The 23906-nt window shown below is 48.1% G+C and overlaps 1 protein-coding gene across 3 annotated transcripts in view; it reads left to right on the top strand.

Moving 5' to 3' along the window:
• Positions 1-1922: 1922 nt before the first annotated feature.
• Positions 1923-23906, top strand: part of edem2 (ER degradation enhancer, mannosidase alpha-like 2) — a 44732-nt gene continuing 22748 nt past the window's right edge. The window contains exons 1-5 of one of the 3 annotated variants that reach the window (XM_038803628.1): positions 1924-2246; positions 9687-9797; positions 15152-15191; positions 18533-18638; positions 23307-23432. In XM_038803628.1, coding sequence (XP_038659556.1) covers positions 2143-2246; positions 9687-9797; positions 15152-15191; positions 18533-18638; positions 23307-23432 — 487 coding nt within the window. In that variant the 5' untranslated portion in view covers positions 1924-2142. Of the gene's footprint in view, positions 2247-9683; positions 9798-15149; positions 15192-18532; positions 18639-23306; positions 23433-23906 lie in introns of those variants that run through there. The other 2 variants (XM_038803629.1, XM_038803630.1) reach the window with 2 other exon arrangements.

Below are 23906 nucleotides of genomic sequence, written 5' to 3'. Positions count from 1 at the left end.
TTTACATCAATAAAGTTCATTTTCAAAACCAAAACAGCATCTGCATGAACACAGCACGTGGTGTCGCAAATTATTTTGACCGTCAAATGTTTTCCATTCGCCTGCTCCAAGCGTGATTGAGACGTATTCTATGGCTGGAAATCGAGAAAAGGGATACACGCTTTGAACAAAGGCAAAACAATGTACAAGATTCAAGATTAAATTCAAGGATTGACAGGAAGATGGGATGAATAATGCACAGGAGCTTGCGTTGTTCAGTCTTGCTTGTAGACCTGGATATTTTCCTGCCATATTTGCAGCATTATCAAAGCTCTGCCCATGCCAGTTTTTGATGCCCAAACCTAAATTTGCAATGGTTTCCAAAACAGTTGTCTCCAGAAACTTAGAAGTGGGGATTGTAGCTGGACAAAACCAAGAAATCCCTCTGCAGCTTCATCGTCGCTGATCACATATCTTAAAATTAAGGTTAATCGGTCCGCATGACTCACATCTGGTATTGAATTAAATATTATGGAATTGCATTTGACATCTTTTACTTGATTAGTGAATTGGTTTCTGAGCCGTGCTGTCATTATAACGATGAAATCATCGTCGGCTTGATGTGTTAAATGCGGTCTTTCCTGCGCCACAGTAATGATAACTTTTCAAATGCTCTTTGAGAAGCTCATCAAATTCACTGAGATATGCAAGGCAGGCTAAAAGCTGTCCTCTTCAAGTTGAGAATGATGATTCTTCATGTCCTCTTCGGGTTAGTCCCAAGGAAGACAGCAGATTGACTGTGGCAACAACGTGTCTCAGCACTTTCCTCCAGTAGGAACCCAGCGACTGGAGAATCCTGCTCGAGGTCAATGGCTTTTTCCATTGTCGGCGTCTCACCCGTGGCTGAGACACGGCCTATTTCATTGTAAGTCTGCCTCTGGCGTGAGCAGATTTATTACTAACTTCCAAATAGGGAATTAGATCATTACTAGGAAAGGAAAAACTTGCACGGCAATGGGGAAAGAGAAGTGATATAGTGGGAGTAGTTGAAAATAGTTCCTTCACAAAAACCGATACAGGCATGATGGGCCGAATGGTCTCCTGCTGTGCTGTATCATTCTGTGAAACTGAGGTCCCTGTCTGTCCTCCCAGGTGGATGCAAAAGATCCCATGGGACTATTTTGAAGAAGTTCCCTGGTCTGGCTCACATGTGACTCCAGACCCACAGCACAGTGGCTGACTCTAAACTGCCCTAGCCAGCCCCTCAGTGCAAGGGCAATTAGAGATGAACAAATGCTGGTCTTGTCAGCCATGCACACATCCCTTCAAATAATAAATGGCAGCTCCAAGCTGCACCAGCATCATTTGAGGATACTGCAACATATGGACTGTTGCAACATGTGAAATGCACCATGCAATTTAAACAAGAGCACGGCCATTGAGGAAACTGCAGCATTTGAACTGTTGCAACATGTGAAATGCACCATGCAATTTAAACAAGTGCACATCCATTGAGGAAACTGCAGCATTTGGACTGTTGCAACATGTGAAATGCACCATGCAATTTAAACAAGAGCACGGCCATTGAGGAAACTGCAGCATTTGGACTGTTGCAACATGTGAAATGCACCATGCAATTTAAACAAGTGCACATCCATTGAGGAAACTGCAGCATTTGGACTGTTGCAACATGTGAAATGCACCATGCAATTTAAACAAGAGCACGGCCATTGAGGAAACTGCAGCATTTGGACTGTTGCAACATGTGAAATGCACCATGCAATTTAAACAAGTGCACATCCATTGAGGAAACTGCAGCATTTGGACTGTTGCAACATGTGAAATGCACCATGCAATTTAAACAAGAGCACGGCCATTGAGAAAACTGCAGCCTCGGGACTGAGTCAGCGCTTCAGATAGTGGAGCAGGCGCAGGCGCACAAAGGTGTTCACTTCCGGGTTTGCAGAGAGTGGGAACCGTGGCCCTGGAGCAGCCTGTCAATCAAACTGTCCCGGGGAACGGCCTGTCAATCAAACGGTCCTGGGGAGCGGCCAGTCAATCAAACGGTCCCGGGGAACGGCCTGTCAATCAAACTATCCCGGGGAGCGGCCTGTCAATCAAACTGTCCCGGGACGAGCCGTGCAGCGGAGGCAACCCAAATCCATGCTGGGCATCCTGTACACCGCCTGCTTCTCCATAGCCATCGGAGCTGGGGGCCACAATGCAAATGGCAAAGAAATCCAGGCGGAGGAGATGGCTCAGTACAGGTCAGTGCAGCTGGCTTGGCATTGCGTGCATGCAGCCGGAAAGGGAGGGGGGTTTGGTTTACACATGGAGCTCAGCTTCCAGTTGCTCTCCGCTAATAATCACACTCCTGATTGCTTCCTCCCTTTGCAAAATTTTGCTTAGATTTGGGGAAAAGAAACTGTCGCCAGAAATAAATGCATCTTCCCCAGGTTTCCTGCCGGGGGGGGGTAACACAAAGCCTTGTTGGTGTTGACAACAATGTCTGACCTTTGGCCTGTTAAAGCATTTGGTCTGCTTGGGCGAAGCTCCCCTGTAATGCAAAAAGTCGGTGAAGACTCGAAGGGCCGAATATCCTCCTTCTGCACTAGGGATTCGATGGATTGATCTTTCTGCTGGGGAATACAGAAAGGGGAAAGTGGAATTCGGTGCTGAAAAGCAGCCCCCCCAACTTGCAGGAAGAGGATGTAGCCAATGGTTTCCTGGTGTTGCTGCATTGTGGTCCCATCAGTAGCAACAATCCTTTGGCATCTTAGAAGCACAGCAAAGATTTGCAGAGAAAATATTTTACAGTAGAGAAGGATTTAGCCCCAGCTGACAAAAGAGCAAATCCCCACTTTCCAACCCTTGTTCTGGACCCTGTAGGTTAAGGGATCACACCAAAAGTGCAAATCAGTGTTTTTTTAAATGTGTGGAGGGTTTTTGCATCTATCATCTTAATTAATCATCCCTCATCATCCTCTGCTCCACCATAAACAATTCCAGCTTACCCAGTCTTTCCTCCTAACTACAGGTTCACCATTCCTGATAGTATCTCCTCCATATTCCTCTAGTGCTAGCACATCTTTCCTATAATGAGTTAACCAGGACCAATGAGAACATAATGCATGTCAATGCATTGGTGTATAAACACATACTTCCCTGTTGAGTTGTGTTGAACTTTGTGCCAGTCGTGAGGTGCTGCCACCAGTCATCTTATGACCATATCTGCCTTCAAACACAGATGAGTTAATCACCTTTAGGGGGGAAATAAACACGGTCTTTCTGCGGTCGAGGTGGGTCTAAGATGGCAGGCTTCATGGTGGAAGATTGGACCGAGTACATACTTAAGGTAGTTTCCCTATACTGGAGTTACACACATCCATGGTGTTCCACGTTGCTGTTTGCCATTGAGTAGCCAATGTGGCTCACCAAGGGAAGCTGGAGAGTGGACCTGCATATGGGAACCGGGATTCTCCCGCACTCAGCTCTTGATGGCTCTGCTCAACTGTATCCTTTTAATCAAGGTGATCAGTGAAAAGCTCGGTGTCGTTTCACCTGGGTAATCTAAACTCGGGCAGTACCATATCTGGGGTCATGACATCTTACAATTTGCTCCATTAGGGGTCGTTACATCTTAGAATTTGCCAAACTGCAGAAGTTCTCTCTGGATGTGGCTGAACAAAAGAACATCGAAACAGGAGCACTTCAGCCCCACACTGCTAATCTTCAGCCACCTGGTGGAAAGGAGGGGGAGGGGGAACAGGAGGGAGGAGGATTTATTTTACCATTAGGCATTTGACATTGAGTGTATTGCACGCAGCAGTCCCGGTCAATAGATGACGAAGATGATTCCTGGATCCCTAGGCCTCCTGAATTTCCTTGGTGCTCGCGTTCCACCTCTACAGAGACTGTGTGAATTGCAGCCTGGTTTGGGTTATTTGAATGGAATGAAAAAGTGGAAGGTCCCAGGAAGACTGAAATCAAAGGGATAAAGAACCAGAATGTGAACAAGGTACCGTTAATGGAAGTTACAGAAAAAGGGCAGAGAGAGGCTTCCAATTAAAGACTGAGCTGCAAGGTGCAGACCTGGACACGTTGGCCAGCGCAAAGCCAGGTATCTGAAATAATTCACAGCCTGTGAAGCAGTGGTGTTCTATTGGTGTGGCTGGGTACCTGTGGAAGCTTGAATGGACAGGGTGTTTCACTGCAGAGGAATACTGAAAGGAGAGGCTGAAATCTTGGATGTGGATCCTTGGTGAAGGCACCAGAGAAGTGAAGATTCCAAGGCATGTCCTTCGAGACTGGAGTTTGGAAACCCTCATGTGAAAGCCAGAGTTCCTTCAGTACGGGACGAGAGCAGAGGCCGGGGTGGAGGTTTGACTTGGGGTTGTTGGTGGATGGAGGTTTTTGTGATAAGGTACGGTTGGCGATAAGGGATTATGTGGAGTTCAATCAGAATGGGGAGGTGTCGGTGGGCATTTTTTGGGAAGCACTGAAGGCAGTGGCCCTGGGAGAAATTATCTCATTTACGGTTCGTGCGAATAAGGAAAGGAGGGCGGAACATGATCGTCTAGTGAGCGAGATAGTGCAGGTGGACAGGGAATATTCGAGGGTGCCCACCGTGGAGGGATTGGCGAGGAGGAAAACGTTGCAGGGGCAATTTGACAGGCTGACAACGGGGAGGGCGGTAGGGCAACTGCGTAGGGCAAGAGGGGTGCAATACGAGTATGTGGAGAAGGCGAGCCACGTGCTGGCGCACCAGCTGCGGAGGCAGGCTGCGTCCAGGGAAATATTGAAGATACGGGCTGGGGATGTGGTGTCAGAGCCAGGGAAGATAAATGATGCATTTAGAGAGTATTACCAGGGACTTTGAGGCAGACCCAGGAGGAGAGAAGGGGGGCATGGAGTGGTTTCTGGATGAGCTGGAATTTCCCCAGGTGGAGGAAGCAAAGAGGCAGGCGTTGGAGGAGCCCCTGGGGCTGAGGGAGGTGCTGGATAGTATCAGGGGTATGAAGTTGGGAAGGTTCCTGGGCTGGATGGGTACCTGGCAGAACTTTATAAGGAATGTGTGGCGGACCTGGCACCACATCTGTTGGGGGCGTTTAAAGAACCACTGGAGAAGGGGACTTGCCAGAGACGATGAAGCAGGCAGTAATCACACTAATCCCAAAAAAAGGGAAATATCCGGTGGAGTATGGGCCCATATCACTATTTCTTTTTTTAAACGCATTTTATTCAAACTTGTATCAAAGTAGGTTACAGCAAATAAACATCCCGGGAAACATTCTTCCCAACAATCAACTATACAGTTTGTACAGATTTTTCTCCTTTTTCACCCCCCCTCCCCATCACCCACCCCCCCTGCAACTAACAGCTTCTCAAACACGGACACAAGTGAAGATCAAGGAGAAATGGGAAGTGGAGTTGGGAATGGAGATCAATTGGGGAGTATGGAGTGAGGCACTGCGAAGGACCAGTTGGCCTTCGCCGCTCTGATTGCACGGCGACGAATTTTGTTGGAGTGGCAGTCGGCATCGCCACCGGGGGTAGCAGCACGGTTGGGTGACCTGTACGACTTCCTGCGGTTAGAGAAGATAAAGTATGAGTTAAGGGGCACAGCAGGGGAGTTTGAGAAAAAGTGGGGGATGTTTGTGTCCGTGTTTGAGGAGCTGTTTGTCACGGGGGGGGGGGGGGGGGGGGGGGGGGGGGGGGTGAAAAAGGAGAAAATCTGTACAAGCTGTACAGTTGATTGTTGGGAAGAATGTTTCCCGGGGTGTTTATTTGCTGTAACCTACTTTGATACAAGTTTGAATAAAATGCATTTAAAAAATGTGAAAGCCAGCGTTCCAGTGAGGCCAGTTGGCTCACAATGTGACAGGCATCTGGGGGGGGTTGATGAGAAACCCACCTACAAACTATCAAGTCAGGGTTCCGCTCTGGGACATGACTGCCCAGTAGTAAAATTAGCTGGGATCATTACGCAACATTTTAATTTAATTATAAGTCTCCTTTGAAGTTTTGTCTTTCGTCTCTGTGCCCCTTTTAAGGGGCTGTCAGTTAGTTGATTTGTTAATTTTTTTACTGATTCTCAAAAGAGTATAAAGAGAGACCGAGGTGGCAGGGCCCCTCCCCCAATGGAGTGCCCTCTCTGTGCAGGAGGCCTCCTCTCCTTTACCATCAGGCATTTGGGGTGGAGCGTGTTGCATTCAGCAGTCCTGGGCAGCTGGCGATTCAGGTGCGCGATTCTCCGACCCCCACGCCGGTTGGGAGAATTGCGGGAGTGCCGGGCGATTCCCGCCACGCCGCCCTGGCACCCGCACGCGATTCTCTCCCCCCCCCCCCCCCCCCCCCCCCCCCCCCCCCAAAATGTCGTGCCGAGTTTTACGACAGGCCGCTCGGAGAATCGCCGCTCGCCGTTTCTAACAGTCAAGCGGCGATTCTCCGGCCCGGATGGGCCGAGCGGCCTGCCCAATCCGACCGGTTCACGCCGGCGCCAACCACACCTGATCGCTGCCGGCGTGAACAGTGCGCGAACGCTGCGTGTGCGGCCTTTTGGGGGGGGGGGAGGGAGGATCGAACACCGGGGGGGCGCTCAGTAGATGTCTGGCCCGCGATCGCTGCGCGCCGATCGGCGGGCCGGCGTCTCTAAAAGACGCACTCTTTTTCCTCCGCCGCCCCGCAAGATCACTCCGACATGTCTTGGCCCGCGGGGAGGACGGCAACCGCGCATGCGCAGGTGACGTCATTTAAGCGCCGCCGGCTGCGTCATTTACACGCCTCCGCTTTGACGGGGCGCCAAGGCCCAGCGCGCGAAATTGACGCGGCGCCGCGTGGGGGTGGGAAAATAGGGGGCGAGGAGCGGCCTCCGACGCCAGAGTGAAACACTCCGGTTTTCACTCTGGCGTCGGCACTTTGTCTCCCGCTGGGAGGATTTCGCCCCAGGTGTTTCAGTGGCTCCCAAGTGGCCGCCTGTATTTCCTGCGGTCTCAAGGAGTCTCCGTGTGGACAGGTTGCCCAAGGTTGCAGCCCCTTTTTGATCAATTGACGGGGGCTGCAACTCGAATTTTGGTTGCATTTCAGCCCCGTGCTCCTGCTGTTTGGCCACTTGGTGCAGAGGTGGCAGGGAGATCGCAGGACCTCCTCGTGGGTTTGCCCTTCGGCCTCGGCCACAGTGACCTTGAGCACAGCCAGGCCGCCATCCTTGGGCGAGGGGGCGAATCGTTAGACACGACCATCTGCCCATGCTCCATGGCAACATTAGTGCCTGGGTGTTCCTGAAGAGGGAGTATGCGGTGTACGCCAGTACATTTGAGGTCGCCCATGCTCAGTGTACACTGTGGGAGCTGGAGTGCATTATCAGCCCCCAAAATAACAGTTTAATTTTAATAAGCTTCTTTTGCTAATTTGGGCTTTGTTTCACTGCCCCTTTGATAGCTGTCACTCCCGAATTTTGCTTTATTTGGTTCATTTTGTTTTAACTGGGGGAAGCACAGTGGCGCAGTGGTTAGCACTGCTGCCTCGCGGCGCCGAGGACCCGGGTTCGATCCCGGCTCTGGGTCATTCTCCGTGTGGAGTTTGCACATTCTCCCCGTGTCTGCATGGGTCTCACCCACAACCCAAAGATGTGCAGAGAAGGTGGATTGGCCACGCTAAATTACCGCTTAATTGGGAAAAAAAAAAGAATTGGGTACTCTAAAAAAATTTTAAATTTGTTTTAACTTTCGGTTTTTAAAAAATTGTATAAAGAGCTTCTACAGTGTCTGATGTGTTGGGTAAGCTGGGTCTGCGAGGACTGCGTTTACTGCAGAGATGAGAGAGACAGGCTTCCAACACTTGAAGAAATGCAACTCGATTTTATTGAACTCTTAACTATCATACATGCTTTAACTGTGGGTTGACACTGTGCTGACTTGACCGGAGACCTGAGGCTACCCTGACCAGACTAACTGACTACCACATGGTGTTTGTTCTAGTTGCTGCTCACGAGCTCTGGCTGTCTCAGAGGCTGGATCCCGAGAGAGCGGGAAAACTAGTGCCCTCTGGCTTTATAGTGGCCGTGTCCTGTCTGGTGATTGGCTGCTGTGTTCTGTGTGTTCACTGGTCATCCTGTGTGTCAATCACTGCCTGTCTGCACTATCATATACCTGGATGTATATTATGACAGTGTCCACTGGTACACATGAGGCCTTCCGTGTCTGATAGATACAATATAGGATGGAGTGCAGCATCAGTCCCCAGGAAGTTCAATTTGTTTTGATAAATTTCCTTTTAAAGTTTTGTTACAGTACTCCTTTAAGGGGTGGTTTGTTAGCTAACTAATTTATTTGTTACATTGATTTATTCAAAAGAGTATTAAGAGAGAAGGGGTTCAGGTCAGACATTAGCTTGCTAATAAAAATGTTCTATCTGTGAGCATTTGGTCAAGTTGCTTACGAGCAATGATTACTTGCTGTTTGGAATTTTTATTTGTTTAGAAGGGTTATTAAGGAAATGCATAATAGGACAAATAATAGGGTACGTAATATTTACTTACTTGATTATTTAATTGCCAAGGATATAAAACAAAACATCTGGAACACCGAATGTTGGTCAGGGAGGAGGTAGACATTTGTCATGTTGCATCCTGTAAACTAATCTAGTATTAAGTAAAAAGATCGATGTCTGGATTCCTCGTTCACCATGTGGCTCAGCATGAATTAATAAAGATTTTGCAGTAGCTTGGTTTGAAGCATATGACAAATTTCCATTCAGGTCAGACATTAGCTTGCTAATAAAAATGTTCTGTCCGTGAGCGTTTGGTCAAGTTGCTTACGAGCAATGATTACTTGCTGTTTGGAATTTTTATTTGTTTAGAAGGGTTATTCAGGGAATGTTAGCATCGTGATAATGTTTCTGAGCGAGCAAACCAGAGAACTGGACTAATGTCCCAGAGACACTGGGTTGTCCTCTGAGATTGAGTAGACTAGACCAATATTCTCCAGAGTTCAGAAGATGGGAGAGGTGATCTAACAATCTTTATTATTGTCACAAGTAGGCTAACATTAACACTGCAATGAAGTTACTGTGAAAAGCCCCTAGTCGCAACACTGAATACACTGAGGGAGAATTCAGAATATCCAAATGACCTAACAAGCACATCTTTCGGGACTTGTGGGAGGAAACCGGAGCCCCCGGAGGAAACCCGCACAGACGCGGAGAGAGCGTGCAGACTCCGCACAGACAGTGACCCAAGCCGAGAATCGAGCCTGGGACCCTGGCGCTGCGAAGCAACTGTTCTAACCACTGATCTCATTGACGCAGAGAAAATTTGACATGGGAGCCAGTGGAAGTTAAATTCCGTTAATTAACGCATTTGGAATAAAAGGCTAGTCTCATTAACAATGATCACAAAACTAGGGTGGGGGGGGGGGGGGGTGGGGGGGGGGGGGCGGCATTCAGGAATGGGCAATGACGGCTGACCTTGCCAGTAACGCTCACACCCCAAGAATGGATAAAATAAATTGAACAATTTCATTTGTCATATTTGATCAATGAAATGAGCAACTCTGACCTTGCTCATGTGACTTTCTCCAGCAATAAGAAGAGCTTCTGTATTTTTACGATCCTTTGAGTTCTGTGCTGTAAGGTTTGGCTGAAGAATTGGTACAAACTGGAATACGAGCCTCCTGTATGCAGTGATGTGTTTTTTTTCCCCCTTGCAGAGAGCGGATCAAAGACATGTTTTATCATGCCTACAACAACTACCTGGAGAACGCGTTCCCTTATGATGAACTGCGACCGTTGACTTGTGATGGCCAAGACACGTGGGGGAGGTAAGTTGTAGCTGACCGTCAGCTGTGTTCGTTTTCCGGCAAAAAAAAAATATTAATTTTTGAAGAAGAGTAGTTATAGCCCCACCCCAACCAATCATCGATCACTAAGCTCCGGATTGATTGGGTTCGGCCTTTGTGAAAATACACGATCGTGGGAGAATAACAATTAAATAATGGGAATTTTGGACAAGGCTCCCGGTTGCCGCTGTTTCAGAAACATGTAGCAATCGGATCAGAAAGTCCCAGATTGATTCTCTGTGGCGTTGGGCTGATTGTTGCTGAGCAAGGTGTCACGGTTAATCTTTGGGGCGGGAAGGGGGTTCCATTTCTGATTGCGGACTTGGTTTTATGGATGATTATATTGAAGGCAGTGTGACTTGCGAGGCAAGTTTTTTACACAGAGGGTAGTGGGTGCCTGGAACTCGCTGCCGGAGGAGGTGGTGGAAGCAGGGACGATAGTGACGTTTAAGAGGCATCTTGACAAATACATGAATAGGATGGGAATAGAGGGATACGGACCCAGGAAGTGTAGACGGTTTTAGTTTAGATGGGCAGCATGTTTGGCGCAGGTTTTGAGGGCCGATGGGCCTGTTCTTGTGCTGTACTTTTCTTTGTTCTTTGTCTACGATATAACACTTGTTGTGCCTTCACTTTGTCCAGATGTCAAAAACAGTCTCAGAATGCTGGCCACGCCAGAGCTGCCACCTGAAACTCGAGCACATTCCACTTTGCAGTGTCCAACAGCATCTAAACTCCTATGGTACCAGGCTGTGTTTACTCAGCAGCAGTTAGACTTTGTAACATTACAGGGTTAAGGCATTCAAAGCACACAATAGAAATAACGTGCATACATTTAAAAAAATTAATTTAGAGTACCCAATTAATTTTTTCCAATTAAGGGGCAATTTAGCATGGCCAATCCACCACATCGTTGGGTTGTGGGGGCGAAACCCACGCAGACACGGGGAGAATGTGCAAACTCCACACGGACAGTGACCCAGAGCGGGGATCGAACCTGGGACCTCAGCGCTGTGAGGCAGCAGTGCTAACCACTAGGCTACCGTGCTGCTCCTAACGTGAAGATATAAGAAGGTGAAAATACAATATAAAAGTAAGCTGGGGGGGGGGATCAAATAAAAAAACTGACTATAAAAGTTTCTATAGATATGTAAATGGAAAAAGATTGACAACAGTGAACGTGGGCCCCTTACAGTCAGAAACGGGAGAATTCATAACCGGGAACAAATAAAATGGCTGAAGAGCTAAATTCGTACTTTGCTTCCGTCTTCACAAAGGAAGACATGAAAAATGTACCGGAAGTTCTCATTAACACAAGTTTCAGTGAGGAACTGAACAAAAATAATAATAATAATCTTTTTATTGTCACAAGTAGGCTTACATTAACATTGCAATCAAGTTACTATTAGTAGAGAAATGATTTGGGGGAAATTTGGTTTGGATTGAAGGTGGATAAATCGCCAAGGCCGGATAATCTACATCTCAGAGTCTTTAAGGAAGTGGCCCTAGAAATAGTAGATCATTGGTGTTCATTTTCAAAATCTTCGGACTCTGGAATGGTTTCTACAGATTGGAGGGGAGCAAATATAACCCCGCTATTCAAAAAGGGAGGTAGAGAGAAAACTGGGAACCAAAGACTAGTGAGCCTAACGTCAATAGTAGGGGTGGTTGCTAGAGTCCATTATCAACGATTTCATAGCACAGTATTTGGAAAGCAGTGGCTTAATCAGACAAAGTCAGCATGGATTTACAAAAGGGAAATCATACTTTGGGCGGCACGGTAGCACAGTGGTTAGCACTGTTGCTTCACAGCGCCAGGGTCCCAGGTTCGATTCCCCACTGGGTCACTGTCTGTGCGGAGTCTGCACGTTCTCCCCTGGTCTGCATGGGTTTCCTCCGGGTGCTCCGGTTTCCTCCCACAGTCCAAAGACGTGCAGGTTAGGCGCATTGGCCACGCTAAATTGCCCTCGGTGTGCAAAATGTTAGGAGGGGTAGCAGGGGTTACTGGGTTACGGGGATAGGGTGGAAGTGAGAGCTTAAGTGGGCCGATGCAGACTCGATGGGCCGAATGGCCTCCTTCTGCACTGTATGTTCTTTACTTGACAAATCTACTAGAATTCTTTGATGGTGTAGCTAGCAGAGTTGATCAGGGAGACCCAGTGGATGTAGTTTATTTAGACTTTCAGAAGACTTTCGACAAGGTCTCACACAGCAGATTAATATGTAACTTTAAAGCACAAGGGATTGCGGGTAGTGTCTTGAGAAAGCTGGTTAGCAGAAGGAAGAAAAAAGTTGGAATAAATGGGTCTTTTTCCGATTGGCAGGCAGTTAGATAGAACAGTACAGCACAGAACAGGCCCTTCGGCCCTCGATGTTGTGCCGAGCAATGATCACCCTACTCAAACCCACATATCCACCCTATACCCGTAACCCAACAACCCCCCCTCCCCCTTAACCTTACTTTTTTAGGACACTACGGGCAATTTAGCATGGCCAATCCACCTAACCCGCGCATCTTTGGACTGTGGGAGGAAACCGGAGCACCCGGAGGAAACCCACGCACACACGGGGAGGACGTGCAGACTCCACACAGACAGTGACCCAGCCGGGAACTGAACCTGGGACCCTGGAGCTGTGAAGCATTTATGCTAACCACCGTGCTACCGTACTTCCCTAGTTACTAGTGGGGTACCGCAGGGATCTGTGCTAGGACCCCAACTGTTGACACTATATATTAATCATAGAATTTTGAAAGAGCACCCCACTTAAGCCCACGTCACTACCCCATTCCTGTAACCCCATAACCCAGTAACCCCAACCAACCTTTTTGGACACTAAGGACAATTTAGCAAGGCCAATCCACCTAATATGCACATCTTTCGACTGTGGGAGGAAACCGGAGCACCCAGAGGAAACCCGCGCAGACACGGGGAGCATGGGCAGTCTCCGCACAGACAGTGACCCAAGGGAGTCGAACCTGGGACCCTGGAGCTGTGAAGCCACAGTGCTAACCACGCTGCCCAATGATTTGGGTGAGGGCACTAAATGTAGTCCCATTTGAAGTTGATAATTCTACTGTGGTATAAATGATTAAGCATTTTCTGGAATTCATTATGAAATATTTGGCGTGTATTAAATGTATTTAAACTTACTCATGGGATCATGGTTAGTGGACAAGCCTGATTTCAATCCTGCGGCCCACTGAGATGAATGAGGGCCACTCATGAGGCCCAGTCACTAGCCTAGGTTGCCCATCGCTGTCATAACAGGATACTTAGAAAATCATAATGGATTGGATTGGAATGGATTTGTTTATTGTCACGTGTACCGAGGTACAGTGAAAAGTATTTTTCTGTGAGCAGCTCAAACAGATCATTTAGTAAGTGAAAATAAAATAAAAGGAAATGCATAATAGGGCATCACAAGCAACACAATGTAAATACATAGACACCGGCATCGGGTGAAGCATACAGGAGTGGAGTATTAATCAGTTCAGTCCATAAGAGGTTCGTTTAGGAGCCTAGTAACAGCGGGGAAGAAGCTATTTTTGAAAATGAAATGAAATGAAAATCGCTTATTGTCACGAGTAGGCTTCAATGAAGTTACTGTGAAAAGCCCCTAGTCGCCACATTCCGGCGCCTGTCCGGGGAGGCTGGTACGGGAATCGAACCGTGCTGCTGGCCTGCTTGGTCTGCTTTAAAAGCCAGCGATTTAGCCCAGTGAGCTAAACCAGCCCTGTTTTTTTTTGAACCTGTTTGTGCGTGTTCTCAGACTTTTGTATCTCCTGCCCGATGGAAGAGGTTGGAAGAGGTTCAGGCAGAGGCGACATGGTTTTGTGAAAGGGAAGTCATGTTTAACTAATTTATTAGTATTCTTTGAGGAAGTAGCAAGCAACATAGCTAAAAGGGAACCAGTAGAATGTGATGTACAGGCCGTGTACTTGAATTTCCCAAAGTCATTAAAAAAAAAATTGGCGTATCCAATTCTTTTTTCCACTTAAGGGGCAATTTAGCGTGGCCAATCTACTTACCCTGCGCATCTTTGGGTTGTGGGGGCGAGACCCATGCAGACACGTTTCCAAAAGTAATTTGATAAAGTGCCACATTAACGGCTGCGAAACAAAATAAGACCTCATGGTGTAGAGGGTAACATATTAACATTGATAGAGGATCGGTTAACTACCAGAACGCAGTGGGTAGAGATAAATAAGTAATTTTTGAATTGGCAAGCTCTAACTATTTGAGTGCCACAGGGTTGCGGTCTCAAATATTTACAATCTATATGAATGACTTGGGTGAAGCGACATATAGTGCAGTAGCTAAATTTGCCAATGACACCAAGATAGGTCAGAAATAAGTTGCCCGGGCGGCACAATGGTTAGCACTGCTGCCTCACAGCGCTGTGGCCCCAGGTTCGATCATGGCCCTGGGTCACTGTCTGTGTGGAGTTTGCACATTCTCCCCGTGTCTGTGTGGGTTTCGCCCCCACAACCCAAAGATGTGCACGGTAGGTGGATTGGCCACGCTAAATTGCCCCCTAAATTGGAAAAATGAATTGGGTACTCTAAATTTTTTTTAAAAGGAAGGGAAATCAAATGTTGGTGCTTATCGCGAGGGGAATGGGGGGGTGGGGTCGGGACGTCGGACTAATCCAGAATGGATACAGGCCAGAAAGAGTCCATTCAGCCCATCGTTTCCCTGCTGGACTTCTGTAAGAGCTACTCAACTAGTCCCGCTCCCCTGCTTTTCCACATTGCCCTCAAAATAAATTTGCTTTGGCCAATTGCAGCAACAACAGGTAGGAGAGCAATTTGGAGCAGTCTTCACCACAGGCACTGGGGTGGTTCCAGGACGTCGCCCACCCTCACCGCAGTCTCCCGGGGCAACGAGGGATGTGCAGTAAATGTTGGCTGTGCCATTGATGCCCACATCCTGAGAATGAATTTTAGAAAACCATGAGTGGGACCAGGTGGGAAGGGGCCTCATTTTAATTTGCAAACTGGAGCCAGGACCCCCAAATGCAAATGGTGCCTTGTGGCACTCGCCCGCCCAGCGTACAAAGCCTCTGGTTCGTTTATTTCCCACGTGCCGCGTTGGTTGACCTCAGCTGCAGGTTATCAGGTCAGAGGTGAAGAGTGACCAGTGAGCAAAGGGCTGATGGGAGCCCGAGCAACAGAATTCTGTCATGGTTGGGTGCTTTTGAGAGAGTAAGTGAGTGAAAATTCTCCGGAGATTAAGTGCAAATAAACTTTTATTGCGAGCGCTAATTGAATCACGGATACAGTCCAGTAGCATTCTTAATGTGCAAAAAGTTAATTTTATTTTCTGCATTCACAGCTTTTCCCTGACGCTGATCGATGCATTGGACACGCTGTTGGTAAGTGCGTACTCCTGCTCAGACTGTGGAGAGGGCCTGAGCCCCACGCACCCTGTCCCAGCTGTTTTTGTTCCTCCGCTCCCTTTGTCTTCAAACAATCTTTCTTTCTCACTCTCTCTCTCTCTCTCTCTCTCTCTCTCTCTCTCTCTCTCTCTCTCTCTCTCTCTCTCTCTCTCTCTCTCCCCCCCCCCCCCCCCCCCCCCTTGTTTTTTTCTGCCAGCTAAGAACATAAGAAATAGGGCCAGGGGTATTCGGCCTGTTGAGGCCACTCTGCCATTCAGCCTGATGGTGATTAACCTTCTGCCTCAACTCCACACTCTCGCACCCGCTCCCCACTGGCTTTGACCCCCCCAAGTAACCAAATTCTGCTTATCTCGACTTTTGAGTATATTCAGCGATGCAGCATCCACAGCTTTCCCGGCATAGAGAATTCCAAAGATTTTCAACCCTCTGAGCGAAGAAATTTGTTTCCAGATTGACCCACCAAGGGAAACCACCTTTACGGTGTCTTCCCTGTCAGTCCCCCAGTATGAGTCTTGAATGCCTCAATCTTCTCAGCTCGGGAGAATACATACTCCATTCACTCAGAGTCTTATCATCAGACGGCCCTGTCACCCCAGGGGCCGATCTAGTGAACCTCCGCTGTACCGTCTCCAATGCAGGTATATCCTTCCTTAAGCATGGTGACCAAAACTGCACACATTCCAGATGTGGTGTCGCCAAAGCCCTGTTTAATTGTAAAAAAGACTTATTTATTCTTGTACTTCTCTTTCCTTGCACTAAAGACCAACTTGCTATTTGCCTTCTTGATTGCCTGCTGTACCTGCAAGCTAGCTTTCTCTGTTCCTTACACGAGTAAGCTAACGTCCCTTTAAATATGCCTTTTAAAAAGTATTCTGCTTCTCGTCTTACGATCAAAGTGAATTTAACCTCGCACCTGCCCACATTATACTACACCTGCTACCTTGTGGTGCCCAATAACTGAACAATCTCTTACTTTTTGCAGTCTCTTTGTATCCTCCTCACAGCTTGCATTCCTCTTTCCAATAGCTGATGCTGACTAGCTCTTTAAAGTGCAGAATAAACGGCTGTCATCTTTTGTAGAACCCTTCAGTTAGAATGTGAATTTATAGTGTCATCAGCTGGACACGTGTTGAATTTCTTTTGAAAGAACACTTTTGCTCAGCAAAGGACACTGGGAACAGCAACTGCTTTGTTACATTTGTGAAGGACACACATATCTTTGTGGTGAAATAGAGTCTGCAGAACTCTCCAAGACAGTGGCTTAGATAAGCCCAGTTTATATCATAGAAACCCTACAGTGCTATTCGGCCCATCGAGTCTGCAGGAGCCCTTGGAAAGAGCACCCTGCCTAGGCCTACGCCCCCACCCTACCCCCGTAACGTTATCCTTCATCCAAGGTCCTCGGGTATTTTAAAATAACATCTAATTTCACTTGGTTGTGATTCCGGGTCAGATAGGGTTGGAATTGACTGTGTACTAGCCTAGGGTGTCGCGACAACTCATCCCACACCTTATCCAGTCACAGCCTCCATCATTGCCACACAGCGGCAGCAACATGTACCATTTCCAAAAATGCACTGTAGCAAAGGCTGCTTCGATAGCACCATCCAAATCCACCACCTCCGCCACCTAGAGGAACTTGGGCAGCAGATAAAAGGCAACGTTGGCGTCTGCCAGTTCCCCTTTTAGCCCCGCTGATCCTGACTTGGAATGATATTGCTGTTCCTTCACTGTCTTATCAAGATCCTGGAACGCCCTTCCTTCCTAATCGCGCTCTCGGTGTACCTCCATCAGAAGGACTGCAGTGGTTCAAGAAGGCAGCTCACCCGCATCTTCTGAAAGACAACTGGGTTGGGCTGGCCTAGCCAGTGACGTCCGCATCACTTGAAGGAATTTAAAAAAGGAAACAAATCTGTGGATTGGGATGGGACGTTGGATATAACCTGGACACTGATGTGATGCAGTTTGAGTCCGGGAAAGTCATTCCACTCCTGTTGTTTTTTCAAGTAATTGGGCTCCACTGTCTGATGGTTTGGAAAATGAGTGAGAGACTCATTGCTTTGGGTCTCTACAAGTCAAGACATGCTTTTGAAAGTGACTACATCCCCAAATGGACAAATAGTGCCACCGTTTAAGGGGCAATGGCGTTGCCAATCTTGTGGGGCTGAGACCCACGCAGACACGGGGAGAATGTGCAAACTGCACGTGGACAGTGACCTGGGATCGCACCCGGGTCCTCCTTGTCATGAGGCAACAGTGCTAACCGCTGTGCCACCGTGCTGTTGGTGCCACCTTCTTCAAGAGAGACATTGGAGAATATTTTCTGCAGAACATATTAAGTTTATCTTTTCCTTTATCGGATTAAATATCGATTTTAATTTTAAAAAATGACAGCAATGTAATAAAACTAACACAGTGGGTGGTACTGGGAATTGATTTCTTATCTCTTCACTTGAGCCAAATCCAGCCAAATTGTAACAGTTCCCGAGCTAAATTAACTCCGTTTGCAGGATGATCTGTTTATTAATATAAAGATTATCAGAGATAGGCAAAAGGTTGCAATCAGATCGGGCATTATCTTATTGAATGGGGGTGCAGACTTGAGGGGCCGAATGGTCTACTTCTCCTAAATCCCGTGATCATATGTTCAGATCTCAGAAAGCGAGTCCGGCCCATTGCAATGAGCTCGGGCCGGAGATCAGTGGTTGGATGAGGTCCGAATGCCTTAAAACCGGAAGGTTGTCCACGGACTGCTTCACACCAGCCGAAAGTCGATGGTGATGATCTCTTGATCTGGGAAGGGGTGGGAAAATAGATTTGTTCTTGTAAATCTGTGGATTGGGATGTGACTGAGGAGCAAAAAAGAAAACCGTCATCAGTGAGGAGCGAGGTGACATACCGCTCGCTCCTTTTACCGATGAGTTGCCAACTAGGCCAAAATGATGAGGCAAAGATTGTGCCTCTCTCTTCTGGCTGAAAGGAGCCAGCACAAAATGAGCCTTTGGGGCACCTTAATCCATTCCCAATGAGGTGTAGCGAATGAAAATGGTGAAGGGAGCAAATAGGTAATGTGAGCGAGAGCCAGTAATACTGGGGCCTCTGAAATAAACCCATGGGGTAGATTGAATCTGCAGCCCCCCCAACTCATGAATTGGTTAAGGTAGAGCTCCACTGTGCTACACCTTCTCCTGTACCCTGCTCGCGTGGCCATTGTTAGTGCACATGACTTTTCCACAGGGCCCCTGTGGTTGGAGGGATAGGATGTGGTTGGGAATGTGCAGGTTCTCATACGTTGTTCCAATCTCTTTTGCATTTAGGTGCTGGGTAACGTGACTGAGTTTCAGAGAGTCTATCACGTTCTTCAGGATGGAATGGACTTTGACATTGACGTCAATGCATCTGTGTTCGAGACCAATATTCGAGGTAAATCTGTTTAGGTCAATTGGCTGGGTGGCTGGTTCATGATGCAGAACGAGGCCAGCAGCACGGGTTCAATTCCCAGACCGGCTGAGGTAATTCATGAAGGCCCCGCCTTCTCAACCTTGCCCCTCGCCTGAGGTGTGGTGACCCTCCGGTTAAATCACCACCAGTCAGCTCTCCCCCTCAAAGGGGAAAACAGCCTATGGTCATCTGGGACTATGGCGACTTTGTTTACAACAGTATAGCACTCCAGCTGGATTTTGTGCGCAGCTCTCTGGTTAGGGGTTTGAACCCACAACGCCCTTGTCCGAGGTGAAAGGGCTCAAACCTGTAGTTTCTTCTCCTTTCCTTCCAACCACTTAACAATGAAGCCTGTATATTCCCGGTCCCACCTCTATTCTACCTTGATTTAAATGTTTCTGCTCACGATGAAACTTTGGCCCTTTCCTTTTTAATCTCGTCTATCCAGCCATTGCTTCATTGCAGCATCTAACCTTGCGTAAGGGAGTCCAGTACAAAATTGCCCTGGTTGACTTTCCAGCTGTTTATCAGCCTCTGCTTAAAGAAACGCGGGCAGACGTCTGACTTAAATTTGGCCTTCAACATCCTACACGTGTGGCTTCTTGCTTCCGTGCTCTGGTGTGTCTGAAAGTTAAGTTTTTGAGTTTGTTTTGTGCGTTGTCCTGTCGGGTTACTGCTCCATCTGTCATGATACCTGATGCTGGTGTCTATCCTGAACAAAAGCTGACACTGCCTGTGTTATTCGGTATAACAGCTGTCGCAAAGGAGTCGCCATATGGCAAGATTATTGGCTTATGTGAGCAGAAGCAACCACACCGTCTTTACAGCCATTGTCCTTTGTCCATTTATTTGATGCCTCTCCAGATTTTCTGGTTTCATTTTTACATGTGCCTCCCGCTCCCATCCCTGAACCCAGTGCTTCTCAAACCTTGTTGGTCGAGGGACTCCTTTTCAAATTGGTTGGTAACCATAGACACCCCAATGAATTATTGTATAATGTGAGAGGGCTGCATGTAAAGAGTGTTTTAGCAATGCTTTTGGATGTTGGCTACAGTATTTGTTGTGGGTTCACGTCCCAGTCCAGGTCTTGACACAAAAGGCCAGTCTGACGTGCCAATGCAGGACCGAGGGAATGTTGGACGTGCCGTCTTTTTGGTAAGACATTAAATTGAGGCCCTGTCCACTTTCTCAAGTGGATGTAAAATGTCCCATGGTTCTAGTTCAAAGAAGAGCAGAGGAGGTATTGTCAGAGTGTTAGTCAGCATCACAAACATAGATATAATCGGATCATTATCTCATAGCTGTTTGGGAGAGCTGACGCTATGCTAACTGACTGCCCCTGTCCTGCATTACAACAATGACTTCACTTTAAAGAAGCACGGCATTGGCTGTAAAGCTCTTTGGGATGTCCTGTAGCCGTAAATGACACTATGTAAATGCAAGTCTTTTTTTAAAGACAACAGGTTGCAGTCAGATTGGTGTGTCTGCTTCTGCGAGGTTCGTCTGTATTTGGTGTGATGTTTGCCCCGCTCTGCTCCTGTATCCCGGCTTGTCCCCGGGCCCACCTCATTATTACTGCCACACTGTTACCCCCACACACACATACACACCACACACACATACACACCACACACACACTACACACACACACCACACACACATACACACCACACACACATACACACCACACACACACTACACACACACACCACACACACATACACACCACACACACATACACACCACACACACATACACACCACACACACATACACACCACACACACACTACACACACACACACACCACACACATAGACACACACACCACATACTCACCACACACACATACACACACACCACACACATAGACACACACACCACATACACACCACACACACATACACACCACACACACCACACACACATACACACACCACACAAAACACACCACACACACACACCACACACACCCCACCCATACACACGCCCCACACACATACACATACACACCACGCACACACCACATACACACACACATACACACCCCCACACACCACACACACATACACACATGCCACATACACACCACATACACACACACCACATACACACACACCACACACACACACCACACACACCATACACACCACACACACACCACACACACAGACACCACACACATACACCACACCCACAACACACCACCACACCCACACCACCTACACCCCCCACACACACACCCCCCACACACCCACACATACACACACCCCCACACATACACACAACACACACAACCCACACACATACACACCACACACACACCGACACCCCCCCCCACACACACACCACACACACACACCCCACAAACACCCACACCACCTACACCCCACACACACCAGACACACGCACACCTCACACACACACCCTACAAACACCCACGTAACCTACACCCCACACACAACCCACGCACACACACTCACTCACACCACACCCCCCCCATACACACACAAACACGCACCACACACACGCACACCACAGACGTCACAAACACACACATCACACATTACACACACCCCACGCATACACATACCCATGCATACGCCTTTTTTTTATAAATTTAGATTACCCAATTATTTTTTCCAATTAAGGGGCAATTTAGCGTGGCCAATCAACCTACTCTGCACATTTTTGGGTTGTGGGGGCGAAACCCACGCAGACACAGGGAGAATGTGCAAACTCCACACGGACAGTGACCCAGAGCCGGGATCGAACCTGGGACCTCAGCGCCGCGAGGCGGTTGTGCTAACCACTAGGCCACCGTGCTGCCCTTGCATACGCCTTTTTAAAAAAAAATATATTTATTAGGGTATTTGCAAATTTTTATAATAACACCCACCCCCCGGAATTCTGCATCTGCTGACATTTTAATTTTCCCCACGAAAGTCGACGAACAGCTGCCACCTCCGGACGAACCATATCATTGACCCTCTTAAGGCGAACTTTATTTTCTCGAGACTGAGAAACCCAGCCATGGCACTAACCCAGGTCTCTACACTCCACATTAATAAGATCCATCTCTGGGCTACCAGGGAGATAAAGGCCAAGACGTCAGCCTCTTTTGCCCCCTGAACTCCCGGCTCTTCCCACACTCCAAAGATCACTACCTCTGGACTTGGCACCACCCGTGTTTTGAATACTGTGGATATTGCCTGAGCGAAACCCTGCCAAAACCCTCTAAGCTTCGGGCATGCCCAAAGATGTGGACATGATTTGCTGGGCTTCCCGCGCACCTCGCACACCTGTCCACTACCCCAAAAAACTTTCTCATCCGGGTCACCGTCATGTGTGCCCGGTGGACGACCTTAAATTGTATCAGGCTAAGCCTGGTGCATGATGAGAATGTATTAACCCTGCTTAGGGCATCCGCCCACAGAGCCGCCTCTATCTCTCCTCCTAGCTCATCTTCCCACTTGCCCGTGAGCTATTCCCCCGTGGCGGCAGCATCGGGAAGGCCGGAACCTGCCTTCTCAGGAAGTCTCGCACCTGCAGATACCTAAACCCATTCCCTGCTGGCAATACAAATTCATCCTCCAAGGCTTTCAAGATGAGAAGCTCCCGTCTATAAATAGATCCCCCATCCTTCTAATTCCTGCCCTTTGCCATCTCCGGAACCCACCATCCCAGCTTACCCGGTACAAACCGATGATTATTGTAAATCGGGGTCCAAATTCGCCTTCGTGTAATGTGTGACTAGCGGTCAGTGGATGCAAATGCGTTGGAGGATATCATCTAATTTGGTTCCTCTTTGGGACAACCTATGAGTTGTGCCCTTGTGTTTCACCAGACAGTGTATCACTATTGCACTGCGCAGTGTTAAAAAACTAGTCCTTCCTGAGAGTTCTCCCTGGCTGCAATAGCAATGGAGAACGCAGCAAATCTCCTCCAGTGGTTCAGAGGCTCAGTGTAGTGCCATATGGCCCTGAACCACGATAGATCAGGAGAATGCTGCTGTAATTTCTATCTAAAAGTGTTTGTTTCTTTTACACAGTTTGATAACATTTTCAGGCTTCCAATTATTATTGAGTGTTTTGCTCTCTATCGACATAGAAATATAAAGGATATGAAAAAAATAAATTGCTTATTGTCACAAGTACGCTTCAATGAAGTTACTGTGAAAAGCCCCTAGTCGCCACATTCCGGCGCCTGTTCGGGGAGGCTGGCACGGGAATTGAACCGTGCTGCTGGCCTGCCTTGGTCTGCTTTAAAAGCCAACGATTTAGCCCAGTGTGCTAAATTCAGCCCCTATGTGACAGAGAAATAGGTTACCCATCCCAACCAGTCCACTTGAGCCTCCTCTCATCATTCCTCATCTAAATCTGCCATTGTAATCCTCGATTCGTCTCTCCCTCATAAGCTTGTCCAGCTCCCCCTTAAATAATCTGTACTATTCACTTCAGTCACTCCCTGTGATGGCGCGTTCTACATTCTCGCCACTCTTTGGGTGAAGTTTCTTCGAAGTTTCCTGTTGGATTTCCCGCTGGCCTCTCGTTATTCCCTTCCCTAAAGAGGAGACATTCTCTCCGTATCTACTCTTTCCATCCGCGCGCACGTTTTTAACACTTTGTTTTTGCGTTTGCTCCTTTCCCCAGTGGTGGGAGGCTTACTGTCTGCTCACTTGCTCTCTAAAGAGGGCGGAATCAAAGTGGAGTCGGGATGGCCCTGCTCTGGGCCTTTGCTCAGGCTGGCTGAGGAAGCTGCTCGCAGGCTGCTACCAGGTAAGGGCCCTACCTGCCACACCTGCAGTGGCACATCGGGCATCCGTTGTTTTTCCGTTCTCCATTATTGTTGCCGTCATTCTAAAACATTATTACATTTGCAAACTATTGCTCGCTGTTCCAGACAGCGCTGCACTTTGTTTGGCTGCAGTAAGAGCAGGGAGGTTGTACCTCAACTAGAGTGCAGCCACAACACTGCCCCGCCACCATCAAGATCCCTGGCCAGCCCCTGAACAACGTGGATCATTTTCCATTCCTCGGGAGCCCCCTCTCGGCGCGAGCAGACATTGACGATGAAATCCAACATCGACTCCCAAGCACCAGCGCAGCCTTCGGACGCCTGAGGAACAGCGTTCCAAAACCGAGACCTCAAATCCTGCAGCAAGTTCACGGTCTACAGAGCAGCCGTGGTCCCCCGCCCTCCTGTATGCATCAGAAACATGGACAATGTACAGCAGACACCTTAAATCCCTG

This window comes from Scyliorhinus canicula, chromosome 7 (assembly GCF_902713615.1).
Source record: "Scyliorhinus canicula chromosome 7, sScyCan1.1, whole genome shotgun sequence".
In the NCBI taxonomy this organism is placed as follows: Eukaryota; Metazoa; Chordata; class Chondrichthyes; order Carcharhiniformes; family Scyliorhinidae; genus Scyliorhinus; species Scyliorhinus canicula.
This window is presented reverse-complemented; position numbering and strand designations above follow the sequence as displayed.